Source organism: Otolemur garnettii, unplaced genomic scaffold, assembly GCF_000181295.1.
Source record: "Otolemur garnettii isolate 467f Iridium unplaced genomic scaffold, OtoGar3 scaffold00161, whole genome shotgun sequence".
NCBI classification, from domain to species: Eukaryota; Metazoa; Chordata; class Mammalia; order Primates; family Galagidae; genus Otolemur; species Otolemur garnettii.
Window position 1 is genome coordinate 3,915,996 of NW_003852556.1, and position 15,653 is coordinate 3,931,648.

The 15,653-nt window shown below is 41.1% G+C and overlaps 1 protein-coding gene across 1 annotated transcript in view; it reads right to left on the bottom strand.

Moving 5' to 3' along the window:
* MYO16 (myosin XVI) overlaps nt 1-15,653 on the bottom strand; it is a 407,489-nt gene that overhangs the window by 174,341 nt on the left and 217,495 nt on the right. The window contains exons 18-19 of the mRNA XM_003800011.3: nt 13,947-14,099; nt 10,097-10,297 (exon numbers count right to left, since the gene is read on the bottom strand). Of these exons, the coding sequence (XP_003800059.2) occupies nt 10,097-10,297; nt 13,947-14,099 (354 nt within the window). The remainder of the gene's footprint in view (nt 1-10,096; nt 10,298-13,946; nt 14,100-15,653) is intronic.

Consider the following 15,653-nt stretch of genomic DNA (forward strand, 5'->3'; position numbering starts at 1 on the left):
CAAATCCCAAATCACACAGGACCCTGACTGCACCCTCTGAATGGGGTCTACACACAGAACTAGCCCCAAATCACACAGGACCCTGACTGCACCCTCTGAATGGGGTCTACACACAGAGCTAGCCCCAAATCACACAGGACCCTGACTGCATCCTCTGAATGGGGTCTGTTCAGCTACCAGGTACACGAAGAACAAAAATATTAAAATGATCTGGAAGATTTGATCTGTAAAAGGAAAGCAAAGTTAACCGTGCTAATAAGGAGCACTAAGCTTGAGGAAACAAATTTCAAAAACATGGTGGTTTATGAACCACTGAGAACAAAGCAGCCATCAGTGCCACTGGGTTAGGCCTGCCATCAACAAGCCAGTTCTGAGTAATCACGTTTCACCTTCGAAGTGTTACCAGGAAAACAAACCAACAAAAACAGATACATGAATTACAGGCGGTTAGTATTCCTTTAGCAACAATCCTCGCCCATTCTCCCATTGGTAATGAGAGCTCACTCCATCAGTCAGCTGGAGGAGACCAGGGACCTGACCTCAGCCTGAGCAGGGCCATGTGAAGTGGGTGCTGGGAGAGGAAGGGCAGCACCTGCTTGTAAGAGATGAATCGGAGAAAATAGCTTATGTTTGGTGATTAACTGGGTTTCTGGTTTTTCCATGAATTGAAAGGTGGGACAACTATGAAAAATCAGTTTTACTTATTTATTTACTTTCTTAAAAAACAATTTCTTTTTATTAAACTGTAGTCCTGTACATTAATGCATTTAAGGGGTACAATGTCCTTGTTTTATATACGATTTAAAATACTTACATCTAACTGGTTAACATAGCCTTTCTTATTTATTTACTTTTTTGAAGTGAGTGAGAGGGTGTTTGGGAGTTCAGCGGGGAGTTTAGTGCCCTTTGCTTCTGTAAAACTTAAGATGCCACACAAATGGAGAAATCAGGAAGTCAGTGGGCTGATGGGAATTCCACCGCAGAAACAGGGAGGCTGGCGTCTGAAAGACGTCTCATCTGTGAGACAAAATCGTGAGGGTCATAAGCTCTCTTTAACCTGGGAAACATCATCCATATCTATGGACCTGAAGTCCCAGATCAGTCAAATTTATAATCCTTTTCTCCGGATCCTATTATTTACATGATACAACATATAATTTTTGAATTGAAGTCGTTGGAATTAACAGGTGATAACATTGCAAAATTTTTAAGTTAAACTCTTGAATTTAGTAGATCACATCAGAATATATGTGAAAAGTAGGTTTTAGCAAAATAAATGATTATTTTCAGCCAATATAAACGTGTCCAATTTTTTTCCATGTCCGTTGTCAGCTTTCTATCTGGAGTTTGCTGATGAGGGTTTGGATTTCCTGTGTAGTGGCAAACTCATTTATATGTGTTATCAATATTTATACCCAATGGCTTCCACGATTTTACTTTTCCATTAGGTAATTCTGTCTAATTGTTCTGCTTGTTTTCTCTTTAAGTTGATACATACTGGCTAATGAAGGGGTTATTAGGAAAAGATAGTAACATTCTTAAGAGTCTTTAGGCACCTATCCAGAAATCTCCATGCAAATATTCCCTTGACATTGGCACAGCTGACATTTATGAATGTGCCTCATTTGTTCCTGTAAGGAAAAATGTACCAATCAACTAACTACAAGATATCAATATTCTGGGAAATATAAAGTTTCATATTCATAACTTTCTGTCAGCTCATGAATATAATAGAATATATTAGATCTCTGAAGAAATGATAAGATTCTCTAAATGAGATCCTGTATTTTCTCTTCCTAACAAAACCTGGGTAAGGAAAGGGTGATCCTGTCTCCCATGAAAATTTCTGCCAAAAGTGAAATTAATGTAAGTAGTGGGACCCCAGGAGCCTGACGGAGTTAATTTTCATTTTTCAGAAAGTCTGCCCACGAGGTGAACAAATAACAGGTGTAGATGAAGCTCTTTCTGGGTAGGTCACAATACCTTTGTCAAATAACCTTTAATAGCACCAGCTTGGCTTAGACCAGGCAGATTTGATTGTTATGTCTGGGGATTCTGCCTGCAGGAAAGAAAGAGAGAAATAAATGGAAGCTGCCTATTGATCAGCCCATTTCCTTTGTCTTTTGATTTAAAGGTTCACTCTCAGAGTCTTCTTGGGTACATTGTGTCTCCCACAAATCTCCAAGGGCTGAAGGCCAGGAGACAGGTTATAAAAAGTATCCCTGACACAGGGGGAATTGGAAAGCTGAACAGGCCATGACTTTCCCTGCAAATACGTTATGTAAATATGTTTAAAGGGGCTAGTTTTAATCAGTTTATCGCCTAGAATCTACTATGGTTTGAATAAGATAAAGATCGCTACTCAGAGATTTAGATAACAACATAAATCTGACGAACAAATTGATTTCCGACTTAGGTTATTCAAAGACAGAGGCAGATCCTCTCCAAGGAGAAGAGAAAGAACTAGATAGGCTGCAAAACAGTAACTTCATTTTTTCCCTATCAGCAATGTTTTAGCGATATGATTCCTATAAAGGCCTCTGGAAATCAGTGACACGAACAATAATGATCAGGTCTAGCATCTGGGATCACAATTTTATCTGTAAGGAAGTGGGTTAGGAGAAGGAAGAAGGGTTTCTGAGGAGTGAAGTCCACATCCACCTGCAGAAAGGCGTGTCTGTCGGGGCAAGCACATCACAGGCACTTACGAAGTTTTATGCCATTATAAAATTACAACTCAGAATATGTATATACATTTCAGAGAATGTTTTAATTTTCTTAACGGAAATAATATTTAAAGAATTTCTTTAAATAGGCAGTAAAATTTCACACATGTGTATGGCCAATTAAAATACTAATTATAGGGTGGCACCCGTAGCCAGCTACACCCAGGCTCGTGGGTCCAAACCCAGCCTGGTCCAGCTAAACAATGACAACTGCAACAAAGAAAAAAAAAAAGGAGCCAGGCGTTGTGGGAGGCTCCTGTGGTCCCAGCTACTTAGGAGACTGAGGCAAGAGAATCACTTAAAGCCCAAGAGTTTGAGGTTGTTGTGAGCTGTGATGCCACAGCACTCTACCCAGGGTGACATAGTGAGACTCTGTCTCAAAAAAAAAAAAAAACTAATTATAAAAGTAAAGGATAATGAGCATTAGTTTTATTTAATTTTCTGTTATCAAAGTAATGTCACACATCACACAACCCGTATATTAACACAAATTAAAACCTTTATCTACAACAGCAGTTCTCAACCTGTGGGTTGTGACCACTTTGGGGGTCAAACGACCCTTTCACAGGGGTCACCTAAATACATCTTGCATATCAGATATTTATATTATGATTCATAACAGTAGCAAAATTACAGTTATCAAGTAGCAACAGAAATAATTTTATGGTTGGGGGTCACCACAACATGAGGACCTGTATTAAAGGATACAGCATTAGGAAGGTTGAGAACCACTGATCTACAAGGTTTCTCTGTTAATATTGCAGTTTCAATAGATAAGGCAACATTTTGATTTTCTGCACACATCTTCCACTCAAGTCTTTTAAGTGAAACAGGAAGAGCAAGAAAATACAATCTAATCTGAGTAGCTACATCTTTCCTGTCATCTGCTAAAGTGATACTAGTAACACTGTGATATGTACAAAAGGGTGTTCTCACCCGACCATGATATAAGATGCTGAGTTATATAATGCAAGCGCTAATGTAAGATATAAGAATTAATGTTCTTGACTAATCAAGAACATTTTACCACATAATTTAAACAATTCCTCTGGGCTACTGATATTCTGATCTGAAAATACAGCAATCAGACTGGAGGACCCTGCCACTCTCTCTGACCGACCCGGGGGCCTCCTGAGTTGAAGACCCTCAGCTGTTGTTGGGGAAGTATGACACACATATTTGAAGAAATTTGTGAAAACAATTGTTTCTGCATTTATTTCTTACCCACCACTTAATCTTCCAGACAATTTACAACTTGATAATTCTATTTTCTTCAGCAGCAAGTTTAATGGCTATGGCAACTGAGGGTCCTTATTCTACTCAAGGTCACACAGCAATGGGACTGAAACTCAAACCCAGGCCAGGGGCCCCAGCGCCTCTCCCCTTTCCGCCACACCACCTGAGTTCTGTGGGCACAGACAATAACATTTGAAGAATTTCAACCCCCAGACATGATATAGAGACAAAGACATGGAGCACTTGAGGAAATGAGCCTCAGTGTGCACCTGCCAGATGCTGCACAGTACAGGGTGGACCCTAAGATTCACACCTCCAGGTCCCCAGAGTAAGACCTTATTGGGCAATAGAGTCCATGCAGATAAAATTAGTTAAATTAAGAGGAAGTCACAGGAGATTAGGTGGCCCCAACTCTCCACAAGGAGAGGACAGAACACAGAGGTCACCCAGAGGAGTGCTGGCCCCATGACAGAGGCAGATATGGGGGTGACAGACGTACAAGCCCAACAATGCCCTTTGCTGGCAACCACCAGAAGCCAGCAGAGCGGCCCGGACACAGGTCCTCTTTCGCACCTGCTAATACCGCGTGTGGACTTCCACCCTCCGCTCAGCTGTGGCCCTGGGTTAGGGCAGGTCTAGGATGTCAGTATGGAGCTGCACAATCTTTGGTGCCTCACTGAACTTCACCAAGGCTTACTTACCTGGAAAACTGAAATAGTAATGCTTATATATGAGGAAGTGGTGAACCTGCTTGCTTCAGGCCTTGTTGTTGAAGAGGGAATGGAGAGATCCAGAAATTAGGTAAGACCGAGAACTTGATCCCTGAGAGGAGGGGTAAGATTTGGAAGATGAAGGAAAGGGGCATTCCAGGACATTCCAGGACATTCCAGGACAACAACGTGAGTGGAACAGACGGAGCAGGACACGGTTCACTTACAATGAGTCCAGCCTGGTGAAGGGGGTCTACAATGCTATCATTGAGAAGCAACTCACATCTCTGATAATTTGTAAAAGCTGAATTGGTGAATACCTTGCTAGTTTTCTAGGAATGCTGCAACAAATTACTGCCACCAGGAGGGCTCACAGCAAGAGAAGACTATTTCCTGACAGTGCTGCAGGCCAGAACGTGAGAGCTGGCAGACCTCAGCCCTGCCAGCTCTGGTCAAGGGCCCTGCCTGCCTCTTTTGCCTTCTGGGGGTTCCAGATGCACCTTGGCCTGGGGGTGCAGCATTCTAGGCCCCGTCTCTGTAGCCACTCGGCCTCCTCCTTGGCTCCCTAAAATCTCTCTGTGCCTCACTCTCAGGTGGGCCCTTTCCCTGGGACATAGGTTTGGGATTTAGCGCTTACCCAGATAATCTCAGATGACCGTCTCATCTCAAGATTTTTAATTACATAAAAGAAGACCTTTTCTCCAAATGGAGTCATATTCACAGCTTGCGTGGATGAGGGCCTGCACATATTTTTCGTGGGGGGCACCGTTCAACCCATTACAATGCTTACGTGTCGGGGAGAGGAGGAGCTCAGACACATCACGTCCGGTGCAAGGACAGTGTCATCAGTTTGATGTTAATTCAGGCTGGTCCCAGTGGGACATGTGCATGAGACCTAAAAGGAGTCTCTTCACAATCAAATACATTATCCTAATAAACAACTTTCAGGTGAAGAATTTATGACCAGCAACAAACACAGGTCCTGTGTCATGTATTACAAGACTATTAATTTTTCCTTTGTAAACTATTTCATTTAAATATCATGGGTCCATACTAATTGCATATCTTTATATAGATTTAAACTATATTTTCATTTATTCAGTTGTTAGTATTTAAGGTTTCTTGACTATCTCCTAATCTATTCCTTTTTCTTACATCAAAATTTAGTCCTTTAAAACACAATCTCCTACTATAGTCAGTTTAGAATCACCTTAATGGAAATTCAGTTCTCCTAAGAGCCAATGTCTCCTGCCAAATCATAATTCTTATTTCCTTCAAGATTCTTAATTTTAATAGCCAATAAAATTAGAAACACTTCTGAATTTAATGCTTATCTTCATTTAAATCACCAGTAGAAATTTACGAACAGCCCCTGTAGCTGGTAATCCCATGTATGATTTAAAATTGCTAAAATAAATAATCAACCAAAAAAAACAACAAAGCCTAAAAGCCTTCTTTAATTCATATTCAAGCTTGTTAATGAGACCGTGTTAATATTTAACGCACACCTCTTCCCATTTACTTCAAAATATTTCTGTCATAGCGATTGGAAAATACACCAGGGTCCTACGAGTAATAAAAAATTCAAATGTGTTTAGAAAAGATATTCAGCTATAATTTAAATAATGTTGCTTTAAACATTTTTAAAAGGACCTCTGTGCCTCTGCTCCAAACAAGACTCGGAAGTATGGCGGGGTTTCCTGGTCAGAGCTTTTGGGAAAGGTGAGTTCGTGCAGGTGGGGGCTGGATGTCAATATTGCGACCAGCAGTAATAATTATCCTTCCTATGAGAGGTAACAAATTTCACTAAGAACACAAGACAATCCACCGTGGAGGAGTTATTGGTGATGAGGGATGTGCCCTGGCCCATCCATCTGGCAAAAAAGAGGCTATGAAGCCAGCCTGGGGCCCCAGGGCCACTGTGCTCTCTCTCAGGGGCAACTGTCCAGAATAAACCCTGCGCGTTGACTTTAAATGAATTAACTTTTTCTACATGTCTTGATTTATGAAATGCAGAATGTGCTGCTGGCTTTTTATTTTTTATTACAGTTGATCAAAATGTAAGAGCATGTAGCTACATTTAACGATTAGAATGGCCTATGGCTTGACACGTTGCCACAGATTACACAGAACATACACTGTAACAGGTGAATGGGTCCACAGGGTCTCTGGTGGCTAAGACTCTTTAGTACATCTCAGTAAAATGAAAGACTTTTATAAAACCCTCAAATCAACTCCAGTTATAGAAATCTTGCTTAGAAAAATGGTGATTTGACAAGAAAATTCATGATTCCACAGGGGTTTAGGCTCTATTATCAACTAATCAATTGGTTTTCCCTGTTTTGTTTTATTTCTGTAAGAATTCAGTAAAATAATTATATTAATTTTAACTATTGGTCGTTTTCCTCCCAATTTTTTCTAAAAAACAGTTAAAATTAAAATAGGAATTTGAAGTAGATATGAAATAGTTTCAAAAACTAAGCATAAAATTATTAAACAATTATTATTTAGCACACTTCTACTCACTTTAGTGCAGTCAGCCTTTATTCAATATCCGTGCATCTTCCATGCACAATAAAGATTTCTGAGACAAATCAAGTATATACCCACTTATGATCGTTTCCATGATTTTAAAGTAATTTTCATAAATTTAATAAATGTTTTTATGAAGAAAATATAGACTAAATGATTGCTGTCTTTATAAGTAACTTTAAAAGTTAATCTCTCAAATATGAAAGAAAATTAAAAGCTCTCCAAGGAGATACAGATATCACTGGACACATCCTGTCCACATCCCACTCCCTGCACAGACCACCGCAGACATATTCTGCTGCGGTCTCAGGGGCCGCCTCCGCCTGACCCCGCACCGCCCTGCTCTGTCTCTCACTGCCCATCCTGTCCACATCCCACTCCCTGCACAGACCACCACAGACATATTCTGCTGCGGTCTCAGGGGCTGCCTCCGCCTGACCCCGCACCGCCCTGCTCTGTCTCTCACTGCCCTCTGCTCGGCCTTTCTCTCAGTTTCTCTGATAATTCTTTTCCCACTGACTTTTTTTCCCCTTTGTCTCCCTGCTCTTCCTTGGTGAAACAATCAGGATACACTTATGTGCCAAGTATATAACCAGGCTTCTAAAAACAGCCAATCTGTTTCATCCCAGCATCCAATATTTTTATCATCATATTAGGATTTCCATTTAAAAACTTCAAATTCAGAACATGTGGAACCGAGTATCTGACTTTGCAAACCACTCCATCCTCCAGGACTTCCTCTCGTGGCTGATGTAGTACCGCCCTCCATCAGTGAGCCCACCGAGAAGCCTCCCGTCCTCCTAGGTCACGACTCCCAGGCTAAGCGTATCCTCCCAGCCATGGCCCAGTTCCCGGTTCCCTCTACACCTCTCCGTCCCTCTGCTAAGCCCAACTGCACCCTGGAGGAGCATCTCGAAAGCCCCTACTATGCCTTCACTTTTCACTGGACCTCTGTTTTTCTACCACTTCATTCTCCCACCCTGTCTAAAAGTATTCCAGTGGCCACACTGTGGAGAGGACACAGCCCTCAGCTGCGCGTGTGTGTTTATTCATGGTTGGCCACCACTAACCTTAGAAGGCTCACCTAACCATCTGCCTACACTTAGCAGAACTGCTGACGGCACGTCCCAGATACAGTGAGGGTGGGTGCCGGGCAATGGTGCACCCTGTCCAGCAACATCTGCTGTCTGCAGAAACTGAACAATGAGGAGTTGGCTTCCCAGAGTCCCTTGCATCTGGGATCTGGTTGTTCTTTAGTTTCCACTAGTCTCAGGTGGTGACATGAGATTTAGAAGGTGGAAGCAGTGAGGGCTTCGCTCCCACTGATTCTGCTGCTACGCCACAGACCCGCCCTGAAGGTGTTGGCTTTTTCTCCGGCAATGAAGAGCTCTAGGTTTAGTCAACAGCATCTGCAGTGTTGAGCGCTGGAGTGTGGACACTGTGCCATGAGGATGGTGGCCGTGCTGAGAATCAGTGACCGTGGTCCCAGCTTTTCCACGTGGCCAGACACTTCCTAACCAAGGGGGCAGCTGTGGCTCCCACAGCAAGCACTGCTGTGGTGTGGTGCTAGGGTCACACCTCAAAGTTCAACTGAGAGTCTCTCAACACTTATTTTACCATTCTTAGTTATTTTCTACTTAAAGAGCCAGAGTGGATTCTGTCTTGTATAGCTGAATGCTGAGTGACCCACATGCCAGACACCTAGACAGTCCCCCGTCCTCCCCAGATGCCTCCCCTCCTGCACAGTTTCAGGCTGTGATTCATCCTCAAAAGTCTTGTCTGGAGAACATTTCTACATTTTTTTGAGGCAAATAATTACTTCCTTCTTTATGATAATATGTCCATTTTTTGAGATGATCATATTATAACATATTACTAATGGTAATATTTATTAATTTGCCTCTCCCTTATTTTAATCTGAGATATTTGAGGGCAAGGAGTATGCTTTGCTCAACTTTGATTCTCTAATCTTCCTTACTTGGCATATCTTGGTGAGTCTTGGTGAACACTGGTTGAAATTAGCTGAGATACATCTTAAGATATTAACCAGAGATTCCCCCTCCATCATGTAACTTGAAGTACATGGGACTGTGGGCAGCAGGCTACAAATTAAAAAGGTAGAAGACACTAACTACAGACAGAATTCGGATTGAGGATAAACAAAGTGTATTTAAGAATCAAAGGGTGAATCAAATCTGATCTGTTAAGAAGACAAGGAGGATGCTTCAAACCTCAACGTCAAGGAGCTTAAGTGGGGTGGGGAGTGGATTAGAAAGAAATACCCTGAACAGAGGTCTTGTGTGGGGACTAATGACAGACGAGTGATGGGAAGGAGAGAACAATCGGCTTGGAGAAGCCAAGTATTAGCCCAGCCTAAGGAGTGTGATAATTTTAATACAAGTAAGAGGAACTCCCTGAAGGTTCTGAAGGAAGAAAGATGTTTTATAAACCTGGCGAGAGAATTCAGACAGATATGAGGGCAGCTTTTGTTCCATGGTTGACATGCTTTAAGGAAAATACTTTAAAACACTAAAAACTATGTTCTGGACAAGAAAACTCATATGCCCAATGTTTACTTGTATTAAGAAAAATTTCCCAAAGTTCATAACAGAATCTTTGTATTAAATCCAGGAGTTCTTGGCTCACATTAAGTTATAATTCTAAAAACATAATGAAAAATATGACACAACATGCTTCCTCGATCTGAAGAATTATTAAGATAATTCCTTATTAGTCTAAAAGAAAGCAGCTTAGAAAAGTAAAGTTTTGTGGGTCATTCGTCCTGCTTTCATGCAACATCATAACACACCCTAAAAAACAAAAAGCCTAAGCTGGGCGCTGGCCCACTGGTGCACTGATGCCCAAGCTGAACGCGCAGTTCTGCCAACTCACCCTTCCTGCGTAGTGCATGACGGTGAACGCCGTGCTTTGATCTCTGAGGGCGACATTCCCGTTCCCGTCCTTCGTGGGGGAGTAGACTGCATTGGTGTTTGATGATTCCAGGAGGCTTTGCAGCTTTTTGGGGAGGTTTGTTTCCATTGGCCAAATCATTTGGCTTTCTTCATCCAATAGAGACAAAAATCCCGACGGCTTCTGAAAGTTGAGAAGAGATAGAAAGTTGTTTCTTCTATTACTTAGTTAAGCATTTTTGTTATTGTTCATGCATGTCACTTATATTTTATTATATTCACATAGACACTCAGAAAATGCATCAGTCTCCACTTTTAACACAGTTCTATTCCTGTTCACTGTTGTATCCCCCACCTGTCACTTCTAAGATATAAAGGAGCCCTAGGTAGAATTTACTAAACATAATGAATGAATGAATGAATGAATGAATGGAAAAATATATTTTAGTGTTGTTAAAACACTGAGGTTATTTACATTTTCCCATTTGAATAAGAAAAATACCATTTCAGAGTTTAGGAAAGTTATTTTTTTGACCTATAACTTATAATATACCAAATACTTAATATTTACTATGGGACAGAAACCTAACGAGATTAAAACATGCACTGACGTGCCTACGGCAAAATCCTATCCAGTAGGTAAGGTGATTCTAGGATATTCAAATGTTTAGGTTTAGAACAAAGAAAACTGGAAGCTATGACTTATTAAACTTAAATTAGAAATCTGATTGTTTATAAATGCCCAACAAAGAAATTAAAACCCATATATAAAGAGAACAATGATTTAAACCTCACTGGGAGGAAAATCCTACTAAGAGGAATTCCCAGGTACTGATGTTCTGCGCCCCCCCCCCAATGTAGTTATGTAAAAAGTCCTGTCGTCCCCGTGGTTCAGACAGCAGTGGGGTCACTTCCCACTTAGTGTGCTCATCTTTTCTCTTAGGTTCCCTAGAAACGTTTCTCTGTTGCTGGATCACCTCCACCTTGTTAAATAAGGTAATTTATACTATTTCTTTGCATTAATCTGTCAAGTGTCTTAATTGTTTACACCAGCTCAATGTACTTTTAAAGGCACAAATGCCATGAAAATAATTCTTCTCAGGAAGTGAAGAGATAGGCTTTGACCCTCTAGTGATCTCATTTGATATTCTGACCTGCAGATACCAAACGGTACCACCACAGGCATTTTATACTATCATTTATGTGCCTAATAAAAAGTCCTTTCTTGGTTTCTCAAATATTTTAGTTGGTTTAAGCCTTTCAAAGGCTCCTGCTCACATTGGAGAAAATCCAAATCCTACATGTAGCTGTCTGTGGGCGGTGAGGGAGGAGGAGGCGACTCACCCCCTCCCTGGGGAGGACACCCCTGGAGGAGCTCTCGTTCCAGAGGGCGCTCTTTTTGGATGTTAGACAAGTGTCTAGAATGAGACACCAAATTGGCTCCCTGGAAAGGAAAGGAAGAAGGACAAAGGAGAGGGGGACGGCACCCCCAAAGAAACTGGGGACGCCTGCAGAGAGCTCCCCATCCACCTGGGGATGCACGTCCTGAGCCAGCAACACCTGGGCAGACTTTTGTCACCAATATGAAAATGGTTTTTGATAAAGAAATATAGATAAGTGAGTCCCTTACTGGGAATATAAGCTCAACACACCATTCTAACAGTGCATTGTAAGAATCCAAAAATCTCAAACTGGACAGGGACCCCATGGAAAATCCCCAGTAAGATCCTACAGGTGAAGAAATGTGTGTACAAACACACACACACACACATACATATATATACACATACATGTGCAGACACACATCTGTATATCTGTCAATGTATAGCAAGCTACTTGGTGAAGAGTAATAAAATGTTGGTCTTACAATATCATAACTCATTCATCTATCAACCCAGCATCATGTCACGATGATTCCTCCGTGCATAGTCACGTACCCGCATGTCCACACACACCATAGCCACGTGCACAAGCAAACACAGATCAGTAGTGGGACAGAGGAGTGATTTTAAGGCTGTCTACAAGTGTGTTCATGGTTCAGGGGCAGTGATAGACCTCATTTGGGGCCAAAACATTTGTTGGGTAAAGCCTTTTAAGTTGTTGTAGTAATTTAAAGATAAAGCCCGTAACTCAGGTATCCTCAAACTATGGCCCACGGGCCACATGCAGCCCACGTAGGACATTTATCTGGCCCGCTGGGTGTTTTTGCCACTGCTGCCTGTCCTGCTTAGTAGCCGACTTGTCCTGGGGCCCGCAGTCCGGCCCTCCAATGGTCTGAGGGACAGTGAACTGGGCCCCTATTTAAAAAATTTGAGGACCCCTGCACCAGTATAAGGGAAGACCCCCATCCAAAGAGAGTAATCCACTCTGCTTCAGAATGTACCGCGATATTCTCCAAGGATGAGGAGGCTGACTCCCGGCAAGACTTGTTAAGCATTATAATTGTATCATCTCCAAATTAAAAAAAGATCTTGTGTGTTATATCTTTTGAGTGTTTGAAATAAAGCCACAAAAGAGTGGTTGTAATTAACCTTCTAGATTTTGAAACTTGTTGGGGTCTAAAAAAGAAAACAGAACATGAAGAAATCGGATTAACAGTCTTCAGTTCCTTCGGCGGTAACGGCTCAGGAGAGACTGAATTGTTCTACTGCATGTGAACGGTTCTCATAGGTAGTTTTGTCTTCACAACAAAAAGCATCAAATATTATAGAGTTCAATGGAATGTGCTAGACACTTGGAGAACTTGGTAAAATCTGCATCAAGCCTTCACCTCTAGGCATAATACAAATTTGGAATCGCCGATTCATAAATAAGGCCTGTGCCGATATTTATTCTGACGCCCATTCTCCAGCAGCAGGGACAGCACAGTGAGACAGAATGGGTGGGTAGGGACCCGAGGCTTTCCTTATGTGATTCAGCTTACAGGTCTGTCAGAGAAAAGGCACACTTATACCCCAAATAAATAAATTATGTAATATCATGACACACACCACAAAGAGGGCTTTCAGGAGGAAAGGGTAGCTGCCTGAATTCTTTGAAAAAGAACATTGACAACATAGCATAAAACGTTCCTTGCTACAGCATAAAGAAAATGCATAACATGAAGTGATTTAGAAATCTACCTTTTCAGAAAGAAAGAATTAAAAATGAAACACTCTGGTCTCCAAATAGTTGAATGGAGCCTGTTTCAAACAAACTCTATGTGTTTTAGAGATATTATGAGTCCATTCATATAATGTCTTCCTCTATTAACAAATCGAGATTGCCATTTATCCAATTGATATTTGTTTAGATGATACAGATTTTGAGTGAAAACATTGTTCATTGTAAAGCAGAAACAATAAAGATAAGCATAAACCCTTGCAAACGCCCTCAGACGCGTAACCAAGTAGTGTATATGTGTACTGTGTTCTCCTGCCAGCTTTTCAAAATTTAAATTGTAAAAACTTGGATGATAAGTAAAACATTCTGTTGAATTATGATATCATTAATTTTAGGTATTATTTTGTAAAAAGTCATATTTCTTTGCCTTGTGCACTTGTAACTAACAAAATGAGGGTTTTAGTGATGCTGAATAAATAATGTCAAATATTTTTACATCAAAATGACCTGCTATTTCTTATTCTTTCAATGAACTGATGATCCTTCAAATGCACTTTGAAAAAAAAAAGGAAATTGTGCTTTTCAAAAGATTTGGAAAGATTGTAAATACTTTGCAGGACCTTCTATGCAGAGATACCTCAAAACCAAGGCCTCCTGAAGGAAAATTCTTTGTCTCCAGTATATCTAAATGCATGTATCCTGTTAAGTATCTAATTATATTATATGAATACCTGGAAAAAAAAATCCAAAACTCCAGTCTGGTTACCAGGAGAATATGCTGTTTCCATGGCAACTCCCTCTTGTATACACTCTGCTTGCTCGTGTAGAAAAAGCACTTCATTGATATAATGGTGCATCTTCTCATTGGTCATGTTGACACAGAGCTAGGGCAGGGGGAGAAAGCAAGCAATTCGTCAGGTAATCCAGCAGTGCATGCCCGCTCGCTCAATGACAACGTTTCAGACTGGTGAGCTATTCCCCCGACCAGTGTCCGGCCCAGCTAGTCCATTAGGATACAGCATTGCAGTGCTGCCCAGAGGACGAAGAGTTTCACCTGAGACCTGACAACGCACCTCCAGCTATTTCACAATTCATACATGTTTGATTGCATATAGTCTGACTTTTCAATTTAAAGAAACTATGTTCAAAACAACAAAAAGTATAAATATAGAATTAACTTATCCATTTTGAGTATTTAAATATTTGAACATTTTAAAAATATTTCCCAAAGGAAAGTATATTTGGATTCTGGTCAAGGAATGAAGATAAGGTTGGGCTTACCATGAACTCTTAAGAGGAAAAAGAAGCGTTTCTTGAGTACGCATTTCTGGTTCCATATTAGTGATGGGCAAGGGTGGACGTGGGTTTCTTACAGTAGTAGTAACTGGACAAAGCATTTTATTGTAGAAACTATTTTCTTTCTCAGAACAGTTTCTACGTTTCTCCAACTGTTAATTTATCTCTTTACACAAGACATTTCTACCAGGAACATCTATGTTATTTCCTAATCTTAGTGTCTTAATTTCTTAATCTTAAAGCTATTTGAAAATGAAACAAGTCAAATCTGATCAAAAATAAATCTGACCACCCCCTTCCCTTCGGTATCCTTCCATTTTTATATTTTCTTTTTAAATTAAAAAAACCTGCAAAGTCTTATTTCTGCTCATTGTCCCAAATTCTTCTATTTTCTCCAAATATAACTTTTGAGTTCAGGTGCCACCAAAATTGCTTTTGTGGAAGTCACCAGTGCTATGTGCAGTTGGAAATCGGTGTTAAACTCTTAGTATTCATTTTTTCTGAGTCCCCCACCCAGTGACAGTGGCTTGCTGGGGACACCTCACTCTCCTGGCCACCTTCCCCTGGGGCTGCCCCTCCCAATCTTCCTTCCTGAGTCTTGGTCCGCTCCTAGCTGCTCTGGTTGGAACATTCCAGGCTCTGTTTCCCCATCTCTCTGTCCCCACCCGCTTCTTCTGGGGGCTTACTCAGCCTCACATCACAGACCCTCTAGTTTCCTCATCTGTCCCTGAACACTGTGGTATCCAAGGTAAAATCCAAAGGTCAGTTATACATACTTAGCGTTCAGTAACTCACCAGAAACAATTTACAATGAATAATTTATATAGAAGAAAGCAAGCGATCAAACATTTTAAAGAAAATGAGATCTCATCTGCAAAGAGAATAACTGCTAGGATTATGTTTAAAGTGAAATATCCTGTATTCATTTAAAGAAAATGTCAAACCTTTCATAAAGAGCATAACAAATATGACAGGAATAAACAGTCACCATTGACAAGAAAGACCTCCCTGGCAGGACCCCCTTCTAGACACCGCTGCCCCCTCAGTGAGGTCGTGCCTTCCCTATAGCTCACGTGACCTCCCTGGCAGGACCCCCTTCTAGACACTGCTGCCCCCTCAGCGAGGTCGTGCCTTCCCTATAG